Source organism: Hypanus sabinus, chromosome 2, assembly GCF_030144855.1.
Source record: "Hypanus sabinus isolate sHypSab1 chromosome 2, sHypSab1.hap1, whole genome shotgun sequence".
In the NCBI taxonomy this organism is placed as follows: Eukaryota; Metazoa; Chordata; class Chondrichthyes; order Myliobatiformes; family Dasyatidae; genus Hypanus; species Hypanus sabinus.
This window is the reverse complement of record NC_082707.1, coordinates 133,732,662-133,755,820: the sequence shown is the minus strand read 5'-3', so window position 1 is coordinate 133,755,820 and position 23,159 is coordinate 133,732,662. Positions and strand designations below refer to the sequence as shown.

At 36.9% G+C, this 23,159-nt stretch overlaps 1 protein-coding gene across 11 annotated transcripts in view; it reads right to left on the bottom strand.

Annotated features, from left to right (window-relative positions):
* LOC132384020 (gephyrin) overlaps window positions 1-23,159 on the bottom strand; it is a 647,984-nt gene that overhangs the window by 22,053 nt on the left and 602,772 nt on the right. For all 11 annotated transcript variants that reach the window (XM_059955300.1, XM_059955317.1, XM_059955322.1 and 8 more), the window contains one exon: window positions 15,761-15,834. In XM_059955300.1, the coding sequence (XP_059811283.1) occupies window positions 15,761-15,834 (74 nt within the window). The remainder of the gene's footprint in view (window positions 1-15,760; window positions 15,835-23,159) is intronic.

Below are 23,159 nucleotides of genomic sequence, written 5' to 3'. Positions count from 1 at the left end.
TACTCCCATCAACTTGCATAGTTGATGGCCATAGCCTTCCATGCCCCTACTTTCCATGTACCTATCCAAACTTCGCTTAAATATTGAAATCAAGCTCGTGTGCACAACTTGTGTGGGCAGCTCATTCCATACTCCCACGACCCTCTGAGTGAAGAAACTTCCCCTCATGTTCCCCTTAAACTTCTCACCTTTCACCCTTAACCCATGTCTTCTGAATGTAGTCCCACCCAACCTCAGTGGAAAAAAACCTGCTTGCATTTACCCTATCTATAACCCTCATAAATTTGTATATCTCTATCAAATCTCCTCTCAATCTTTCATGTTCCCAGGAATACAGTCTTTCCTATTCAATCGTTCCTTATAACTCAGGTCCTCCAGACCTGGCAACATCTCCACAAACTTTCTCTGTACTCTTTCAATCTTACTGTAGGTAGGTGATGAAAATGGCACACAATACTTCAAATAAGGCCTCACCAATGTCTTATATAACTTCAACGTATCATATCTCCTGTACTTAATACATTGATTTATGAAGGCCAATTGCCATAAGCTTTCTTTATGAGCAATGAATTATGGATCTGTATTCTCAGATCCCTTTGTTCTATCACACTCCTCAATGCCCTACCATTTACCCTGGAAGGTCCTACCGAAGTGTAAAACCTTGCACTTGACTACATTAAATTTCATCTGCCATTTTTCAGCCCATTTTTCCAGCTGAGGCAGATCCCTTTCCAAACCATGATTGCCTTCCTCACTGTCCATTGCACCTCCAATCTTGGTGTCATCTGTAAATTTGCTAATCTAGTTAACCACATTATCATCCAGATCATTGATATAGATGGCAAACAACAAAGGACCCAGTACAAATCCCTACAGCACACCACTAGTCACAGTCAGAGAGGAAACCCTCTGCTACCATCCTCTGGCTTCTCTCAGAAAGCCAATGTCTAATCCAATTTACTACCTCATCCTGTATGCCATAGATTGAACCTTCTTGACCAGCCTCCCATGTGGGACCTGATCAAATGCCTTACAAAAGTCCATGTAGACAACACCCACTGCCTTGCCTCTATCTATTTTCCTGGCAATTTCCTTGATAAAGATTGATTAGACATGACCTATGACGTATGCAGCCACATTAACTATCCTTAATCAGTCCATGTCTATTCAAATATTTATATATCTAGTCCCTTAGAATACCTTCCAATAACTTTCCCACAACTGATGTCAGCCTCTCTGGCCTATAATTTTCTGTTTTTTTTCTAAAAGATTAAGCAGCATATGACCTCCAGACTTTCTGTCTCAGAATTACTACCTGTGCGGACAAATTATGGAAAGGTGCGAAACAACAAGGTTGTTGTAGTGGGGGACTTAAACCTCTAGCATTCATTAGAACTTTGTTAATACAAGAAGCATTTCTTTAGTGCATTCAATAGGGGTTCTAGAAACAATAATGTGGAGAGTCCAATTTTAGCAGAAAACAATATATTGGACCTGGATTTGGGAAATGAGCCAGGTAGGGTAACAGATCTAATAACAGCTGAACATTATGGGAAGAGTGACCATAACTTATTGTTTTAAGATGGTTGAAAAAGGATAACATTGGATCTTGCAAGAAGGTACTAAACTCGGGGAGAAAAAAACGTGGCAGAATATGAAAGGAGCTAATGGCATTGATTAGGTGCAGCTGCTGTTGGACAAGTCCACACCAGGCATGTGGGAGTTTAAAGACTAACTGATCAGAGTTCAGGAGAGGCATTTTCTATTATGAGTAAGAACAAGGATGGAAAGGTAAGGGGACTTTGGGTGACTTGGGAGATCCAAAATTTAATTGGGAAGGAAAAGGAAACATGCTTCAGGTTTAGGAAACTACAATCAGACTGGGTCCTTCTGGAATATTAAAGCAGCAGGAAAGTGCCCAAGCAGGAGATTAAGAATGCCAAAAGGTGCCATGAAATCTTATTGGAGAACAGGTTCAAGGATAATCCCAAGGCAGTTTAGATTTGTCTTAAGAGGACAACTAATGATCGGGTGGGTCCCCTTAAAGATAAAGAAGGAAATTTGTGTCTGGAGTCAGAGCAAGTTCCTGAGGTACTAACTGAGTACTCCATGTTGTACTTAGAGAGGAGAAGTGATTGAAAGATAGTGAAAACAGAATGGGGCAGGCCCTTGAGATGAAGGAGTAGGATGTGCTGGGTCTTTGCAAAAATATTATGGATATGTCCTTGGGGCCTGATGGCATATCCCAGAATATTCAAAGCAGTAAGTGAGAGATTGCTAAGGCTTTGACTGGGACCTTTACATCCTTACTAGCAACGGGTGAAGTGTCAGAAAACTGGAGAGTAGTAAATGTTGTGCCTTTGCTCAAGAAGGAAAATAGGGAGAATCTGAGTAAGTATAGGCTAATGAGCTTTACAGCAATGGTAAGAAGGTTATTGGAGAAGATGCTGAGGTACAGGATCTATGAACATTTGGAAAAGCATGATTTGCTTAGGGACAGTCATCTTGATTTTCTACAAAGGAAGTCATGTCTTATACACTTGAGTTTTCTGAAGATGACATGGGTGAGAAAGTCACAAACAAGAGAAAATTTGCATATGCTAGAAATCCAAGCCACACACACAAAATACTGGAGGAACTCAGCAAGTCAGGCAGCATCTATGAAAAAAAGTAGTTGACATTTTGGGCCAAGACCCTTTGGCAGAAAGGGTGAGAAGGTGGATGCTACCTACATCGACTTTAGTAAGGCATTTGTCAAAGTCGCTTATGGTAGGTTGATTCAGAATATATATACACGGTATCTAGTGTAAATTGCAAGTTTAGATTTGGAACTGGCTTGCCCGCAGAAGACAAAGGAGTGGAAGACTGTTATTATGATTGGAGATCAATGATGAGTGGTATTCCACAATGAATGGTGCTGGGAACTCTGATATACATCAATGGCTTGGATGAAAATGTAGATGAAAAGAAAAGATTATTTCTAAATGACACCAAGATTAGAGTTTAGACAGTATAAAGGACTATTAAAGAATATAGTGGGGTATAGATCAGTTACAAGCATGGGTGGAAAGGTAATAGTTGGAGTTTTATCCAGGCAAGTATGTTGCACTTTGGGATGTCAAATGGAAGGAGAAAACATGAAATTAATGGTAGGCCCCTTAATAGCACGAGGTACAAAGAGGTCTTTGGGGTACAAGTCCATGGTTCACTGAAAGCGGTTATGCAAGTGAACCATGGATATGTAAGCTAAATGTGTATGGAATGCTTGCCTTCTTCGGTAGGGAAGTTGAGTATAAGAGGAAGTCATGCTGCAGCCATAAAACCACACTTGGAATACAGTGTACTGTTCTTGTTGCCCAATTATAGGAAGGAGGTGGCAACTGGAAAAGGAGCATAAATTATAAATTGTTTTCAGAATGTTGCTTGGAATACAGGGTTTGAGCCGTAGGGGCATGATAGACAAATCTGGGTTGTTCCCTTTGGTGCTGCGGGCTGAAGAGAGAACTGAGAGATTTTTAAATTGAGGTATAGATAAGGTAGACAGTCATAATCTGTTTTCCAGGGTAGAAATGTCAAATACCAGGTTAGAGTGAGGAAGTTTAAAGGTGAAATGAGAGACAAGTTTTTGATGTAGAGTGCATGCCATAAATCCCTTGGAGATATTGGATTGTGTAGCGAGGGAGAGAATTAAAAAGAAGAAGGCAGAGGCTGCTGAGGCTATGTGCCACTGTCCCAAGTGGATGTTGGATTGCACAGCAGGAGAGAGAATTCAAAAGAAGCGAGCAGCCCAGTCGAGATATTTTGCGTGCCACAGTTTCTGAGGGGACATTGGAGTGTGTGCAGTGGGAGAGAGAATTCAAAAGAAGTGAATGGGGGCAGTTGGGACATTCTACACACCACTGTTCCCGAGAAGATATTGAAGTATGCATACCAGAAGACAGAGTTTAAAAGAAGTGAGTGGGGACAGTAGTGATATTCTGTGCACCACAGCTCCCGATGTTAGGCATTTGGCAAGGGCCAATAAAAAGATGTTAGATTTAAGAGGAGTGGCCAATATGGGAGTGGCCATTGTGTGAATGGGCCAGTGTTAGAATGGGAAGTTCAAGATTTGGCCTGCAGTGGCTTCAGGGAGGAAAGTTGGAGGCTACTGGTAGATTTTTTTTTCATTTAATTATTTCTTCTTTCTTTTTTTTGTACAGCAGATTTGCTAGTGCTGCATGGGGGTGGGGGGAGGCTGATTTTTAAACTAGAGTTGTGGGGAGGGAGTGGGATGGGAACCGGAGTATCAGAGCAAACAGTAGAGTTGTTGTGGAGAAAGGTGTTGTTAAGCTATGTACAAAGTCAGGAATCGAAAGGTTGGGCATGGTGAAACTAATGTTCTGAGTTATGTATATTTCACCGCAAGGAGTGTTAAAGGAGAGGTCTCAAGATGGCACTTATGGAGTAAACTGCTTTTGGCTTTGCTCCAAACCTTTTATGTCTTTTTAACCTACAAACACCCCTTAAATGATCTTTTTTTACTTATTCTAAAGGGGTTTAAATATATGGAATTTTTCTTTTTAACTATTCGATCTATTTTCAACTCGCTGAAATGTCTAAAGCAAAAGAATCGAAACAGACGAAAGAACCGATAACTTTAGAAACTATTGTAAAGCTTATAGAAGATAAATTTGCGGGTCTGGAGAGAAAAATTACTGAACAGCTTTTTGCGTTTGATGAGCGTTTAAAATCATTCGAAGGAGAACTTAAAACGCTTTCACTGGAACTACAAAAACAACAAGCAAGTATTTTGGTACTTGAAGAAGCCGCTCAGAAGAAAGAACATATTATCGAAACTTTGAAACAAGAGCAAGCTTCGACTTCTCAACAGATGAATCGTTATAAATTTAAAATTATTGATCTTGAAAATCGCTCTCGAAGACAAAATCTTCGGCTAATTGGGATTCCGGAAAAGTTTGAGAGCGGTGATCTTACCGCTGTCTTTTCTAAACTTCTAATGGATGTTTTCGGTTCAGAAGTTCTGGACTCTCCTCCAATAATCGATCGTGCTCACCGTGTCTCTCGCTATCACTCTGATTCAGACAAACCACGGCATGTAATTCTCCGGATCCATTACCCTCATATCAAAGAGCGACTGACTCGAGCCGCTCGGAAAAAGGGTATGATTAACTTTCAAGAATTCAAATTTCGTATTTTGGAAGATTATAGCCCTGAAGTTTTAAGGGCAAGAATGGCTTTTAGACTGGTTATGTCTAAATTTCACCAGGAAGCCGTCAAGCAAGCGCTGTTATTTCCAGCACATTTGAGAGTTACTTCTGAAGACGGGGCTGTTCGGCTGTTTAAATCTCCAGCGGATGCTCAAAGTTTTTTGGATCAATGACACTCTATCGCATTGACTAATGTAATAATTAGTCTATAAATTTCGATCTCTTACAATGATGTTTTTTTTTAGGTATGGCTGACATGTATTTTTTATATATTGTAAAATTCTGATTTTATTATTTTTTTATATTTTACTAATCTATTAACCTTGAAAATAACTGATTAGGGTTCCTTTTTTTAAGTTTGTATAAGCATTTTTTATATTTTTAACATTTAAATATTAAGATTTAAAAAAAATAATAATAAAATGGCGTTTCTTCTTCCCGACAGACTTTAGTGCTTGGAACGTCATATCCGTTTTGATGAGTTTGAAAGTTTTAAACTCTCATTTAAAATACTAATTTAGTAGTATTTATTTATGGGTTTTATCAATTTAATTTTTTTAACCCTTTTGTTTTATATATATATATAATACTAATTTTATATTCTAACTTTTGTTATATTAATCCTTTCTTATAATATGGGTTGTTTGTATTTTTTTCAATTTTTTTGTCTGAGTTGCCGTCTTGAGACACGGGGGTAATTTTAGTATTAGATTGCCTGCTTGCCTCTTTTTGGCTTTTTTCCTGGGGTTTCGAGGGTGGAGGGAGGGGTATTTTTCTTTTTCTTTTTGCATAGTTTTATTTCATGGGCCTATATGAAACTACAAAAATGGTTGCAGTGCCGTGACTTCCGGTTTCTCCTTGAACTCACTTCCTTCTTCCGGGTTCATGAGTTCACTTTTTTTTTAAACTTATGTGTTAACTGCAATAAATATTGTCAATATGGATAGGATTATTAATTTTGTTTCTTGGAATACTATTGGTTTAAATCATCCGATCAAACGGAAAAAATATTCAAAGTATTCCATAGAATGAATGCTAATGTTATTTTTGTGCAGGAGACTCATGTAAGGAAGGTGGATAGTCAACGTTTTTTTGGGTTTTGGAAGGGCCAACAGTATCACGCAAATTCGCAAGCCAAAGTAAGAGGTGTTTCTATTTTTATAGACTCATCAACTTCTTTTATACATCATGAAACAATTTCAGATCCACAAGGTAGATTTTTGATTATTACTGGTCTACCTTTCAATCAAAAAGTTGTTTTAGTTAACGTTTATGCTCCAAATACTGATTGTCCTGAATTTTTTAAATGCTTATTTACATCCTTTCCTAATCTGAATCAATATAGACTGATAATGGGTGGGGATTTTAACTGTTGTTTAAACCCTGTGATGGATAGATCCAAGCCTACCCAAACTCTTCTGAATAAATCGGCTTCTCCTATTAACTCTTTTATGATTGATTCAGCTATTTGTGAAATTTGGTGTTTTCTACACCCTAATGACAAAGAGTTTTCATACTTTTCCCATGTTTATCATAATTACTCAAGAATTGATTACTTTTTCATTGATCACCATTTACTCACAGATGTTACTGATTGTAAATATAACTGTATTACCATATCTGATCATGCACCTCTGAAGTTATCTATTAAAATAACGGATTCATATATCAATACTAAATTTTGGAGGTTTAATCCTATTTTATTGCAGGATTTAGACTTTGTTAACTTTATTAAACAACAAATTGATTTGTTTTTCACAACAAATACTACAGTAGAGATCTCTAGTGGAATTTTGTGGGATACTTTTAAAGCATATATTCATGGACAGATTATTTCATACTCTGCTGGAGTTAGGAAATGAACTAATTCTAAAATATTAACATTAGTTGATAAAATCAAAGCAATTGATAAAATTTATTCAATGACTCCTAGTAAAGAACTTTATAAAGAAAGACTGGAACTTCAAATGGAACATAGTTTATTATTATCCTCTTCGATTGAAAGTCAGTTAACTAAATCAAAAACTCAATTCTATATGCATGGAGATAAGTCTGGTATATTTTTGGCTAACCAATTGAAAATTGTTTCGGATAAACGACAGATTACTAGAATTCGTAAACAAGATGGTACTCTGACGATCGATCACAGAGAGATAAATAGAGCCTTTCAAGATTTTTATAACTCCTTATATCAATCAGAATTCACTAAGGACTCTTCTATAATAAATTAATTTTTAAGGAAATTGAATATTCCAAAAGTAACTGTTGAGGATAATTTAATTTTAGATACACCTATTACAGAATCTGAAATAGAAAAGGCTATTTCTTTAATTAATTCTGGTAAAGCTTCTGGTCCAGATGGTTTTCCTGTAGAATTTTTAAAATCTTTTTCTTCTATACTTTCTCCTTGGCTTTGTAAAACTTTTGAAGATGTATTAAGTGTAGGTAAACTACCACAATCTTTTTATGAAGCTTCTATTTCATTAATTCTTAAAAAAGATAAAGACTCTACTGAATGTGCATCCTATCGACCTATATCCTTATTAAATACGGATTTTAAGATTTTCAGTAAAATTTTGGCTATTAGATTAGAAAATATATTACCTCGAATTATTTCTGAAGATCAGACTGGATTTATTAAAAATCGCTATTCATCTTTTAACATTAGAAAATTAATTAATATTATTTATACTTCATCTAAAATACCAGAATGTGTTATTTCTTTAGATGCTGAAAAAGCATTTGACAGAGTTGAATGGCCATATTTATTTACTACAATGCAACAATTTAATTTTAGTTCAAAATTTATATCATGGATTAAATTAATATACCATAAACCTTTAGCTTCGGTTTTTACCAATAATCAAAGATCCCCTTTTTTTCAGCTATTTCGTGGTACAAGGCAAGGTTGCCCTTTAAGTCCTTTACTATTTGACATTGCTTCAGAACCATTGGCTATAGCTATTCGTGAATCACCTAATATTCTGGGTATTACCCGCGGGGAGAGGACGTATAAAGTATCATTGTACGCTGATGATTTATTATATATATCTGACCCTGAAAAATCTATCCCTGCTATTTCGTCTTTGCTTGCTCAATTTAGTAATTTTTCTGGTTATAAATTGAATTTTAACAAGAGAGAACTATTTCCATTAAATATGCAAGTTTCAATTTATAAACATTTACCATATAAAATTGTTACAGATTATTTTACTTACCTAGGTATTAAAATTACTAAAAAACATAAAGATCTATTTAAGGTTAACTTTTTACCTTTAATTGATCAAATTAAGCAACTTGCTATTAGGTGGTCTCCATTATCTTTGTCATTGGTTGGTAGAGTTAATGCTATTAAGATGATAATACTACCTAAATTCTTATACTTATTTCAAGCATTACCAATTTTTATTCCTAAAGCTTTTTTTGATACTATTGACTCTAAAATATCTTCTTATTTGTGGCAGAACAAAAATCCTAGATTGGGTAAAAAATATTTACAGAAGCCTAAGAAGGAGGGCGGCTTGGCTTTACCAAACTTAAGATTTTACTATTGGGCAGTCAATATACGGTATTTAATATTCTGGACACAAGAATGGACTATAGCTACTTGCCCACAATGGGTAAATTTGGAATGTAAATCTGTGCAAGATTTTTCATTGATTTCAATCTTAGGATCTTCACTTCCTTTTTCTTTATTCAAATTGAATAAACAGATAACTAATCCTATAGTCAGATATACATTACATTTGGTTTCAATTTCGTAAATTTTTTGGTTTGAATAAATTTATTTTATCATGTCCTATACCATTTAATTATTTTTTTCGGCCTTCATCTATGGATCAAGCTTTTCTTTTATGGAAAACAAAAGGTATAACATGTTTTCGTGATCTGTTTCTGGACGATAACATTATGTCCTTTGAACAGCTATCTAATAAATATAATTTACCTAAAACCCATTTTTTTAGATATTTGCAAGTTAGAAATTTTTTGTATAATGAGTTACAGTCTATTTCGAAAGAATGTCTATTGCACATTACAGATAGAATTTTAGCTCTTAATCCTTATCAAAAGGGTTTAGTAGCCATCATTTATAAGATGATCATGAATTTACAGTTAGATGTATCAGAAAAAATTAAGAAGGAATGGCAAGAAGAGTTGCATTGTCCTATATCTACTGAGCAATGGGAAAAAATTTTATTATTGGTAAATTCATCCTCTATTTGTGCTAAACATGCCCTAATACAATTTAAGGTTGTACATAGAGCTCATATGTCCAAGGATAAACTGGCTCGATTTTATTCTCATCTTAACTCAACCTGTGATAGATGTCATTCTGATGTTGCTTCATTGACTCATATGTTCTGGTCTTGTCCTTGTTTACAAAATTATTGGAAAGATATCTTCAGTATTATTTCAAAAGTCTTAAATATTAATTTTCAACTGCATCCTTTTACTGCAATTTTTGGTTTACCAATGGCGGATAATAATCGTTTATCTGCTTCATCTCAACGAATGATTGCATTTGTTACATTAATGGCTAGAAGATCTATTTTATTGAATTGGAAAGAAATTAATCCTCCAACTGTATTTCAGTGGTTTTCTCAAACTATTTCTTGTTTGAGTTTAGAAAAAATTAGAAGTGTGGTTTTTGAACCTTCAGTTAAATTTGAAGAAACTTGGAGACCTTTTATTCAACATTTTCACATGAGTTGAATTGTCTTTTCCTAAACCTTACTTATATTATCCTTAATCAATTGGATGGAGGTTCGGAGTTATTGGCACTACTGTATATGTACTTAATATTATTCAATGGCCCATGTTGGTTAGTGTTTTTTTTTTGGTTTTTTTTTCTCTCTCTTTTTTTTGGGGTTTTTCTTTTTTTTCTCTTTTTACTTCTTTGTTCATTATTGTTCTGGGTTTGAGAGGTTATATATTTTTATTATTACATATCTGAATGTCTATTTAAACTATTAATTATGTACTCTCAAACATTTTGTATTCATGTTTCATTTATGTTTGTTTAAAACTAATAAAAAGATTTAAAAAGAAAAAGGAGTGTTAAAGGAAAGGCAGATGAACATAGGACGTGGATCAGCACATGAAATTATGTCATTGTAGCCATTGGTGAGACGTGGTTGCAGGAGGGGGAGAACTCCTACCTTATAACCATATAACAATCACAGCACGTAAACAGGCCAACTCGGCCCTCCTAGTCCGTACCGAACTCTTAATCTCACCTAGTCCCACCTACCCGCACTCAGCCCATAACCCTCCACTCCTTTCCTGTCCATATACCTATCCAATTTTACCTTAAATGACACAGCTGAACTGGCCTCTACTACTTCTACAGGAAGCTCATTCCACACAGCTATCACTCTTTGAGTAAAGAAATACCCCCTCGTGTTTCCCTTAAACTTCTGCCCCCTAACTCTCAAATCATGTCCTCTCGTTTGAATCTCTCCTACTCTCAATGGAAACAGCCTATTCACGTCAACTCTATCTAACCCTCTCAAAATTTTAAATACCTTGATCAAATCCCCCCTCTAACTTCTACGCTCCAATGAATAGAGACCTAACTTGTTCAACCTTTCTCTGTAACTTAAGTGCTGAAACCCAGGTAACATCCTAGTAAATCGTCTCTGCACTCTCTCTAATTTATTGATATCTTTCCTATAATTCGGTGACCAGAACTGCACACAATATTCTAAATTTGGCCTTACCAATGCCTTGTACAATTTTAATATTACATTCCAACTTCTGTACTCAATGCTTTGATTTATAAAGGCCAGTGTTCCAAAAGCCTTCTTCACCACCCTATCTACATGAGACTCCACCTTCAGGGAACTATGCACTGTTATTCCTAGATCCCTCTGTTCCTCTGCATTCCTCAATGCCCTACCATTTACCCTGTATGTTCTATTTGGATTATTCCTGCCAAAATGTAGAACCTCACACTTCTCAGCATTAAACTCCATCTGCCAACGTTCAGCCCATTCTTCTAACCGGCATAAATCTCCCATAAACCTCCCTTTGAAAACTCACCTCATTATCCACAACACCTCCTACCTTAGTATCATCGGCATACAATAATCCAATTTACCACCCCATCATCCAGATCATTTATGTGTATTACAAACAACATTGGGCCCAAAACAGATCCCTGAGGCACCCCGCTAGTCACTGGCCTCCATCCCGATAAACAATTATCCACCACTACTCTCTGGCATCTCCCATCTAGCCACTGTCATGGCAGTACTCAGACAGGACAGAGTGGGGAGTTTGTCTACTGGGTGGAACTGAGGAATAAGTAAGGGATGACCATGCTAACGAACATGTTAATGATCATAATGCCATTAGTTTCAAGTTAACAATGGAGAAGGATAGGACTGGTCCTGGATTAAGTTTCTAAATTGGATAAAGGACTTTTTTGATGATATCAGGAAGGATCTGGCAAGTGTGGACTGGGCCAGGTTGTTTTGTGAAATGGGAGGCCTTCAAAAGTGAAATTTTGAGAGTACAGAGTTCGTACGTTTCTGTCAGATGAAAAGACAATGATAGCAGATTTAGAGAACTTTGTTCTTAGAGGTATACTGAGGCCTGGTTAAGAAAAAGGAAGTGCATAGCAGGTATAGGGAGGAAGGAGCAAGTAAGGTACTTGAGGAGAATAAGAAATGAGAGAGAATAGTAAGGAAGGAAATCAGGAGGGCTAAAAGAAGGCTTGAAGTTGTTTGAGCAGACACTGTGAAGGAGAATCCCAATAGCTTCTACAAATAAAGTATTAAGAGCAAAAGGATAGAAGGAATAAAATTAATCTTCTGGAAGATGAGAATGGTCATCTATGAAGGAGCCAAAAGAGTTGGGGAAATCTTAAATGAATGTTTTTGCATCTGTATTGACTTGGGAGAGGGACACAGAAGTGAGGCAAAGCAGCAGAGGTCATGGACTGCATGCAGATTACAGAGGAGGAGGTGTTTGCTATCTTGAGGAAAATTAGAGTTGATATATCTCTAGGGCGTCACAAGGTGTTCCCTCGGACCCTGTGGAAGGCTAGAGCAGAAATTGCAGGGACTCTAGCAGAGATATTTAAATGTCTGTGGCAATGGGTGTGGTGCCACAGGATTGGAGGACAGCTAATGTTCTTCTATTGTTTATCAAAGGCTCTAAGGCTACATCCGCACTAGACCGGATAATTTTGAAAACACCTGTTTCGCGTAAAAACGATTGGCGCCCACACTAGGCATTTTAAAAAACATCTCTGTCAACATTGAAACGGATATTTCGGCGAATTTCCTCCTACTGTGCATGTGCAGGACACATCTACCGAAAACAAGTGACATGTTCAGTGTTGAATCTCGCTGTGAAAGACGGTGTGTGTTGTTCAGTTACACACTAGAAAAACTTAAATGACAGGCAGCTGTTGGCTCTTGCGCAGAAGGACTTAAAAGTAATAAAAACAAATACTGGAGCATATGGAGGCAACCAACAGGGAGTTCATGGACAGTATGAACCAGCTGACAATGAACATTGAAAAACTGATTAATTCTGTTGCATTAATAAAGCACTTTGTTAAATGTATAAAACATGTCTGCATCAGTGTTATTTTGTATTTCCATACAATGTTACATTAGGCTGTTACACGTCTATTGTCAGAGAAGTACTTCTATAAATAGATAAACCACCTTCATACAAGCAAGGACAGAAACCTGGGCAAAGTGAGTATACTTATTTATTCAGTAAGTTATGGGTCAAAGTATTTGGTGAGTACATTTCTAACTCTTCTGGCTTCAGTCTCGTTGCCATCTGTTCTGAAATTGTTTGGTTGCATTCAAGAAAACAATGAAATGGTGCGCGGCCATCTGACAGTGTTTTCAGATTTCTCTAGTTACTCCGTCCACACTGATCTGCCCAAGCGGCATTTTCAAAATTACACACTCTGGAGAGCTTTTCTGAAAAGCTCTGGTTTCAGGGGACAAAAATGCCGTTTTAGTGTGGACGGAGGGTAAAAACGAAGAGAAAAAGCTTCGGTTACGGATTTATCCGGTGTAGTGTACACATAGCCTAAGAATAAGCCTGGAAATTACATGCTGTTGAGCCTGATATCAGTAGTGGTTAAACTACTGGAAGGTATTCTAAGGGACTGGATATATAAGTATATGGATAGACAGGAACTGATTAGGTATAGTCAACATGGCTTTGAACAAGGTAGGTTATGTCTAACTGTCTTAGAGATTTTTGAGGAAGTTACCAGGAAAGGTGATGTAGGCAAGGCAGTGGATGTTATTTACATGGACTTAAACAAAGCCACTGAAAATGTCCCACACAGTCACTTGGCATTCAAGATATGGTAGTAAATTGGATTAGGTACTTGCTTTGTGGGAAAATCCAGAGAACGGTAGTGCAGATGGTTGCTTTTCTGACTGGAGGCCTGTGACTAGTGGTTTGCTACACAGATTGATGCTGGGTCTGTTGTTGTTTATCACCTATATCGACGATCTGAATGATAATTGGTAAACTGGATCAGCAAATTTGTAGATGACATCCAGATTGGTAGTGCAGTGGGCAGTGAGGAAGACTATCAAAGTTTACAGCAGGATCTGGAACAGCTGGAAAAAGGGTCTGAAAAATGGTAGATGGAATTTAATGCAGACAAGTGTGAAGTGTTGTACTCTGGGAGGACAGACCAGGGTAGAAGGTGCACACTGAACAGTAGGGCTCTGAGGAGTACAGCAGAAAAAAGGGACCTAGGAACACAGATCCATAATTCCTTGAATGTGGTGTTACAGGTAGATAGGGTCATAAAGAAACTTTTTGGCACATGGCCTTCATAAATAAAAGTATGGAGTACAGGATCTGTATGTTATGTTGGAGTTGTATAAGATGTTGGTGTGGCCTAATTTGGAGTATTGTGCATAGGTGACCAAAACTACATATGGAAACAATGTCAATAAGATTGAAAAAATACAGAGCAAATTTACAAGTATGTTGCCAGGACTTGATGACCTGAGTTATAAGGAAATATTGAATAGGTTAGTACTTTATTCTTTAGAATGTAGAAGGTTGAGGGGAGATTTGATAGAGGTTCACAAAATTATGAGGAGTATAGATAGGGTAAATGCAAGCAGCCTTTCTTCACTGAGGTTGGGTGAGTCTACAGCTAGAGGTCATAGGTTAAGGGTGAAAGGTGAAATGTTTTTGGGGAGCATGGGGTAAACCTCTTTAGAGGGTGGTGATAGTGTGGAGAAAGAAATTTGGATAGGTCCATGGATGAGAAATAGAGGGAGGGCCATCGTCCAGGTGCAAGTTAATGGGACTAGGCAGATCAATAGTTCGGCACATAATAGATGAGCCAAATGGCCTGTTGCTGTGCTGTAGTGTTCTATGACTCTATTGTAGGTCCCTGGAATGGGCTACTGGGGTAGTAGAGGAAGCAGGTGGTTTGGTTCCGTTTAAGAGGCTTTTAGATAAACATGAATATGAAGGGAATGGAGGGATTTGGATGATAAGCAGGAAGAGGACATTTAGTATAGACGGCATCTAGATTAGCACAACATCGCTGGCCAAATGTCCAGTCTAATGCTATACTGTTTTATATTGAAAACATTATTATTTTCCATTTAATTGCTATTCATAAAATACATGGAAACAACTGGAACAAATAAGCAAATATATGACAGTTTCTAAATTACCAGTTTGTTTCCTGTCAGTTAATCTATGCTGTACCAGCTTGCCAGAAATCAATATGCTGTATCGTATTGATTTCTGAATTGTGTTGATAAGCAAGCACATGTAAAAAAATATAGGAAATTTAGTTTTGAAACAATGTTTAAAATATCTCTTATAGACATGTACAAAATAAAGAATACTGTGGAAAATCTTAGAATATAGCAACATGGACACTGTAGCCTAATAAAACCAGTTTTTGAATTAGGTTGGAAACACTCCATTTTACACAGTGAATAACAGATGGAAAAGTGTTCAGAATCACATTCTCATTTAGGAGTACTGTAATTAAGGAAGCTTTATCTCTGAGGATAAAATGAAATATCCAAATGCAAATAGGCTTCCTTGTTTATAATCTTGTGATTCAACTATCCACCACTTTCTTAATTGAAATATTGTCCATCTAACCAATATGACAATTAGCGACTTGTGTTGCATGAAGCTTTTCAGCATTGATGCTAAAAAGTTCAAAATCAATTGCCTGGAATCTTTTCCAGTTACTGCCTAAGGAAAAGCAACTGTTTTGTACAAAGACTACTTGGGCTGTATGGTCAAATACAACAATTGATCTCCCCATGCCTGAAAGGGAAAAGCAAGCTTCTAAACCATCTTTTTGTTCTCACTATTTCTACTTCCCACTTTCCAGTACAACAATAACAGTTCAACTAATTGTCAATCTATATGGTACTTAAATTGAATTTTCACTTTATAACCACCATGTTGGTCGATACGACTTCACCATGCAAATAGAAATCAATCACCAATAATAAATGAAGAGATCTTTACACTGTATGGACTAAATATAACTTTTTTTGTATTTTGTTGACACTTACCCAGGTTTCATGAAAACTCTTCCAAAATGTATCTGGGCATGCAGGTCAATATCCAACACTTGCTTTAAGTAATCCTGTCAGTAATAGTAATAAGAGGAAAAAGTTTGCACAATTTAGTTGATAACATTGTGAAGCTAACACAACCCATCATAATATAAAGGCACTTGACTGTTTATCTACCAATACTTTATATTGCTGTGACGGTACTATGGCATTTCGTGTTTGTACAAAGTAAAAGATAGAAGATGTTGTTGTGAACATATCTTAAAGCATCACGAAGTATTTTCATCACTTGATTTCAAATAGATGACTTTAAATAACTAATCCTTACGTAGCTCTGTATAGCATAAACATACTTGGACCTCCCAATTTTAAAAATTTATCATGTGTATAATATCTCAACTGAAAATGTACTCTGGAGTGGGTACTAACAAAAGCAAATACTAAATGGTTGAAGGACCTAAATATTCTTTGGAGGGAGGAGTATAAACCTTTTGTCGACTGATTCAAGCCTTCTTACTTAAATATTACCACTTGGTATTTTGCTTCAATTTTATTTCCAAGCATCTTTAGATGAATTTGTAAATAATAGTATTTCGATAAAATGACACTAAATCTTTCCATCATTCAGCAAACATGTGGAAATGTGGAAATAATGGCCTTAACAATAGGTAAAATATATAATTTGTGTAAAGATGCAGATTGTAGTTTGTGGTGAGTCTTGGTCTCCTTTGGAAACTCGTGTGAAAACTATTTGCATGAGAGACTTTCAATAACTGTATTGCGATTTCTTTAAGAGTAATAATCAGTATTTGTGTAGCACACCTGTGAATGATGACCAAGTTAAAGCATGCCCATTTTCAAATAGGGTATTGGTTACTTCCTATGGTCATCTGGCATGACACAAATTGTATTGAACTTGCAATGATAGTGTTAACATTTGTCTAGGTGATTGTGCATTTGTTTTAATTACAAGGCAAATGGAAACTTTCAGTTGAATATGGTGAACTACCTTTCGACTGAATGTCTAGATGTGAATCTGCCAAATGTTACTAATTTAGTTCTTTTTTGGACAAATCTCTTCTAGACTTCAGAGGCATGACTTATCGCTGGAATCAATCTGATTACCTTGGTTTTGTGGAAGTTGCATCATGTTATCTATCATGACAGCAGACAATTTACAGATGCTACCTAAACTGCTGAGTTTTCCAGCATTCTATTTCAATTCTAGCATTTGAATTTCTTTTGCTTTATTATAGCAACTCTCACCCTTAATGCAGCAAAACCTTGTAACTGAAGAGATAAAAAAAAACAAAGTTAACATTGAGGTTCCAAATTGATTTGAATTAAAGAACTAAGTTTTAAGAGCATCTTAATGGAAGAGAGTTAGAATGTAGAGGTTTAGGAAATAATTTCAGAACTTGATGCCTGGGAATTTGTAAGCAAATAGAGGAGTGATTGGAGGGCCTCATCTAATGAGTTGTTAGCAAGAGGAAGTTTGACATTGGTCAAAGTTCACTTGAGTTTGCATTTATGGAGCAAAGAAGGCCTGTCAGGAGTGAAATGGAATAGTCAGGCCTTGGAAATTTGGCATCAGATGAACTGAAGCAAGGATTAGACTGTGCAGTGTTGCAGAAGAGAAAGTTTAAATGTCAGTCATACAACACAGAAACAGTCCACTGATTCCATGTTGATCAACAAGCATCATTTTACACTAACATGACACTAATCCTTTATTCTCTCTACATTTCCATCAGCTCCTCTGATTCTATCATTCTTCTACACCAGGGGCTCCCAACCTTTTTTTATGCCATGGACCAATACCATTAAGCAAGAGGCCCTCCATCAACCCCTGTCCTACATATTAGGAGGAATTTACAGCAGCCAATTAACCTAACTTCCAGTGGATTCTGTTTTCTTCCATATCCCAATAACCTGTATATAATCAACCCAGGGCACCTGGTGGATACCCACCTGGTCACAGTAAGAACATACAAATTCCACACAGAGCCCCTGAAGTCAGGAATAAACCCAAGTCTCGAGCACTGTGCAGCAGGAGCTCTGAGCTGCACTGCTATGCTTCCTGTAAATGATGTGCAGTGCAGATGTACAACTGGTAGTTCAATTTGGGGCTAAAATATAACAAGGATTGGACAAGAAGAATTGCAATCTCAGTTTCATAGATTTCTTTGGGACTGAGAACTACTGTAAGAGAGGGGTAATGTGGTAAGAAGAGGGGTTTAGAAAGAAAACAGTTAACATTTTGGGTCAAGGACCTTCTTCGGAACTTTCAAATGCTTAAAGGTTTTGGGGAAAGTTCACTGACCTGGTGTTAATTGATTTCTCTTACCAGAGAAGCAGCTTGACTGGCTGAGTTGCTCCAGAATTTGTTTTTGTTTTAAATTCCTGTGTCTGCAGTTTCATTTGCTTATCATAAAAGGAGACAGTCTTTTTTTTTCAGAATAACAGAGGTAATATTGCAGGATGCACAATATCACTTTAATAGCAGAATCCAGGTCAGTAGCAAAACCATATCCCCACCTACCCAACTTGTGACTTTTAGCATTTATTTCACCAGAGTTTGGTGACAAAGGTCAAATAATCACCTCTAGCAATGCTTATCAGATTTCCACGTAATAGTGCATCATCTGCTGCTTTACAAATTCCTTTAAGCTTCATTTGTTTCCATTTAATTATAGATAGATGCTTAGCTTATTTTAGCTTGTTAAGTAAAGTTCCAGTCTAGTTCTGTCACTCCTCCATATGGCACCGAACATGTGGCTAAGTATATCGTAGGATCCAAATTACTGGGGATTTATCACTAATCCTGCAATCATACACTTTCAGCAGAGTCAGAATGCAGCTTCTCATCATATGAACAAAAATATATTAATGAAAGCTACAGTAAAACTCTTCAAAGGGAAATTGTTACTGTAAAACAAATCATAAAGGTACAGTTAGATTATTCTACTCAGTCATTTTAGGCTTGAATACTAAATTCAAAACATGACTTGGGAGAGAAACTTTTCCAAAGAAAGGAACAATGAAAAGGTTGTCTTAGTTGGGCGATTCTTCCCACCAATAACCTGCGTAAATTGTGCCTCCAGATATCATTTACAACTCCAGCCTAAACATGGATAGAATGGATGGATCTGTGGATGAAGTGAGTATCAAGATAGCATTTGACCTAATGTGTCATCAAGAAGCCCCAGTAAAATTGTAGTATTTATAGATAGAAAGAAAACCCTTCTCACAGAAATGACACCTTGTTTAAAATAAATTTGTGGTTGGAGACCAACCCTAGTCTAGTACAGCACTGCAGAATTGCAGAGGGCACAGTCCTCAGCCCAATTTCACAGATGATTTTTCCTCCGTTATAAAAATCAGAAGTGTGAATGTTTAGTGCTTAATCTCATTTGCAGATCAACAACTATTAAAAAGACTGTGATCATGTGCATAATTTAAATTTGCAATCTCCCTATGACATGTGCATGCATAGAATTTATTGTCTTTTGGAGGGGCTTCCTGAATGTTTTCAGATAAAAGTGAATGCATGTACATGCCTGAAACCTCATCAGGTTATTAGAAGCACATGACCATTATATGCTTCTTGTGCACACTCCTTCCTATAATGACAGTTATCTCAGTTTTTGTCCAAATTACACACCACATAACATGGTAATATATTCTTCGCTATCTACCACGATCCTAATATTCTTGTCATTGTTAGAATACTACCATACTGCAGAGGGAAATTATCTTCACTTTACAGAGGAGAATTTATTATAGGGAAAGTATGCCATGCTAATTGTGTCAATTTAATAAAGCATTAGTTGTAAGGGCCTTTCTAGATGTGAAGAATCTGTCAGATATATAACACAGTAAATGGAAAAATAACAATTAACCTGCAAACTGAAGAAAGAACAATCAGGATATATGGAACAAAATGTCAATACATTCTTATATGTCAACTAATAAAATTTCAGACTTAGCATCTTTAATGTATCTTGGAAGAATTTAACTTCTCAGTTGGGCTAAATACTACTGATATCCAAATCGTTTGTACCAATGATGCAGACAGATGAGAACTTGGTTTAAATATCATCAACAATTTGTTCTGGTCCAGCCACATGAATTCTCTGCTCTCACCAATTTTTACCTTTGTATCATCAAAGGCATACTAACTGGATATGGCAACAACTCTGCCCATAACTGCAAGAAATCGGAGAGTTATGAATGCAGCCCAGTTCATCATGCAAGCCAGCCTCCCTCTACTGACTTTCTATACTTCTTGCTTCCTTGAGAATCAGGCAACATAATGAAAAACCTACCTGCCCTGGTCATTTTTTCTCTCCCAGTTGGGGAGAACATACAAGTCTTTCAAAGATGCATCACCAGCTTCAAGTATAGCTTCAATCCTGCTGTTACCAGACTCTAACAGAGCTCTCATTTGCTAAAAGCTGAAATCTTGATCTCCCAATCTACTTCACTGTGAAACCTGCACGTTGTTGGTCTAAAAGCACTTTCTTTGTAACATTATATTCTGCATAATTTTTCTTTTTTTCTCCCCCACTCTCTGTGCAACACATAAAAACAAAAGGTTTTCCCTGCATCTTGGTACATCTAACAATAATAAATATATTTCAATTACACATTTTCAATAAAAAACCCCAGATTTGTCAATAATTAGAATTCTGCCTTGTGTAATACTTTATCTTCCCTACAACATGCCAAACAAGAAGTTGTGGATAATTTTCTGGAACAAAGCATTTAGAACCTCCAGGCATTCACTAACAGTGGTTATCTTTGAACAATGAGATACACAATCACTGAACTAATGGTGTGTTGACAGGTATCACTAAGAATAGCAATCTGAGGTTTATTATCACTCAGACATGAGAGCTAGATCAATATGAGAGAATGGCTGCCTGTCATTCTGAGAGACAGAAGGCATTACATTTACTCTCAATTTCCTAAGGCTACCTATATTTGTGGTGTTTTGATGAATGCCAAATGTAGATTGTTTTAGTTCAGGTTTTTCAATGAAACATGGAAAGGAATTGAATTGCATTTCTAGGCTCTATACAGCAAATAAAACAGGAAATTATAGGTTGGTGAGCTTGACATCAGTCCTGGATAACCTATTGGAAAGTATAAGGAACAGAATGTATAAATATTTGGATAGACAGGGCCTGTTTAGGGATATTCAACATGGCTTTGTGCATGGTAGGTCACATTTAACTAATCTTACAAGCAGGTTACAAAGAAGGCTGATGAAGGAAAGGCAGTGGATATTGTTTACATATTACATGGGAGGCTGGTCCAGAGTCACTTGGCATTCAACATAGGTTTGGTGGAAAAAGCCAGAGACTGGAGGCCTGCTACTAGTGGTATGCCACAGGGTCTAGGTTCTTCTGTCCCGAGCCTTATAGGCTCATCAGGCTGGTGCTCATGCTGGTTTCTGTGAGTGAAGTGACTGAGAGTACGAGACTTTCCCCTCCCCCCCCGGATAGGACGCCAGTCTATCGTGAGGTTAACCACCAGCATTTTGCCAGTACCTATTTTCAGCTGGGTGGACTGGAGCAATGTGTGGTTAAGTGCCTTGCTGCCTCGGCTGGGGCTCGAACTCACGACCTTCAGATCGCTAGTCCAACACCTTAACTACTTTGTTAGTAGGTTCTTTATTGCTTCTCATTTATAGTAATTTACTGTATATGATAACATGATAAACTGGATCCGCAATTTGTGAATGACACCAAGTTTGCAGGTGTATTGGACATTGAGAAAGGCTATCAAAACCCACATTATGATATTGATCAGCTGGAAAAATGGGTTGAAAAATGGCAGATAGAAAGACATCAATAAACGGAAAAAATGCAGAAGAAATTTGCAAGTATGTTGCTGGGACTCAGGATCTGAGTAATAGGGAAAAGTTGAATAGGTTAAGACTTTATTTCTCAGATGCAGGAGAATGAGGGGAGATTTGAAAGAGGTATACAAAATTATAAGGGTGAATGCACATGTAGGCAATTTCCTCTCAGGTTGAGTGACAGGAGAACTAGAGGTAATTGGTTTAGGATGAAAGGTGAAATATTTAAGGAGAATCTGATGGGGAACTTCTTGACTTAGAGGGTGGTTCAAGTGTGGAATGAGCTGCTAGCCTGTAGTAGACATAGATTTAACTGTACATTTAAGAGATGTTGGGATAGGTACATAAATGAGAGGAGTATGGACAGCAATGGTCCAGATGCAAGCAGATGGGACTAGGCAGAAGAACATGTCAACACAAACTACTTGGGCCTGCTTCTGTGCTGGAGTACTCTTCGTCTCTAATATTTCTGTAAGAATAATTTATATGCTTGGATAAGTGTAATCTTAAAAACAATTGTACTTATTTGAATTGCTATTGACTGCTTCAACCTGTACAGGAAAAGGAACAAAAAAATTAATGTGGTTAGGAACAAAACAAAAAATTGCTGGAGAAGCAGTGGGTCAGGTAGCATTAATGGAGTCAAAAGGATAGTTCTGTAATGATGCAGGACCTTTCCCTGAAATATAAACTATCCCTTTGCCTCCACTAATGCTACCTCACTTCCCAAGTTCCACCTGTAGCTTTGTTTCTTTTTGCTCCAGATTCCAGCATCTATTGTCTCTTATGTCTCTGCTTTAATGTTATTAGTTATTGATTATACCAATAAAAGTTAATTTTATATTCTGTGTTATTGCTAATTCACGTTTTTAGTCCTTGAGTTACCTTAATGGTTTTGGAAAAATAAAATCAGAGATTATTGTGATGTCCAAGTCAAAAATGTGTTACTAAAATAGGGTCACCTTAGTAAACTTTCCTAGCACTAACCTGTTAAACGATTTAAATGACAGTAAGGTGTCAGGGAATAGCTACATGCCCAGTACACCATTAATTTTGCTGGTGCAATTAATGTCAGTACTATTTTTATCATTCTGACATTCCCACTGCTTACACATTCCCCTGCTTGCTGAATGTAATTTATAAGAGTTACCAAGGGTAACACCATAATTTGATGAAGACTTCTAGATTAATAAGCAAAAATGGCTCTTTGGCATCACAGCAAATTGAGCTGATGAAGGACATATCTGGCAGGCTGTATGCACTGCAAGTGGAGGCAGAACTATTAACAAAGGAAACCCTATTTCACCATCTTGACCAATCTACCAGCTGTAAATGCATTTCGTCTTGACGGTATTAGTTAGTGACACTGTACAGTAGAGAGAAAGTCCTGAATCCAATCTGAGGATTATTTGGTGAACTCTGAACGTTATCTAGGCCCTTCTGCGCAGACTTTTTTTTAATATCAAATAAACTGAGAATAAAAGATGGTTGCTCATCTCAGCTCAAGAATATAGCTGTAAGAGTTCTATT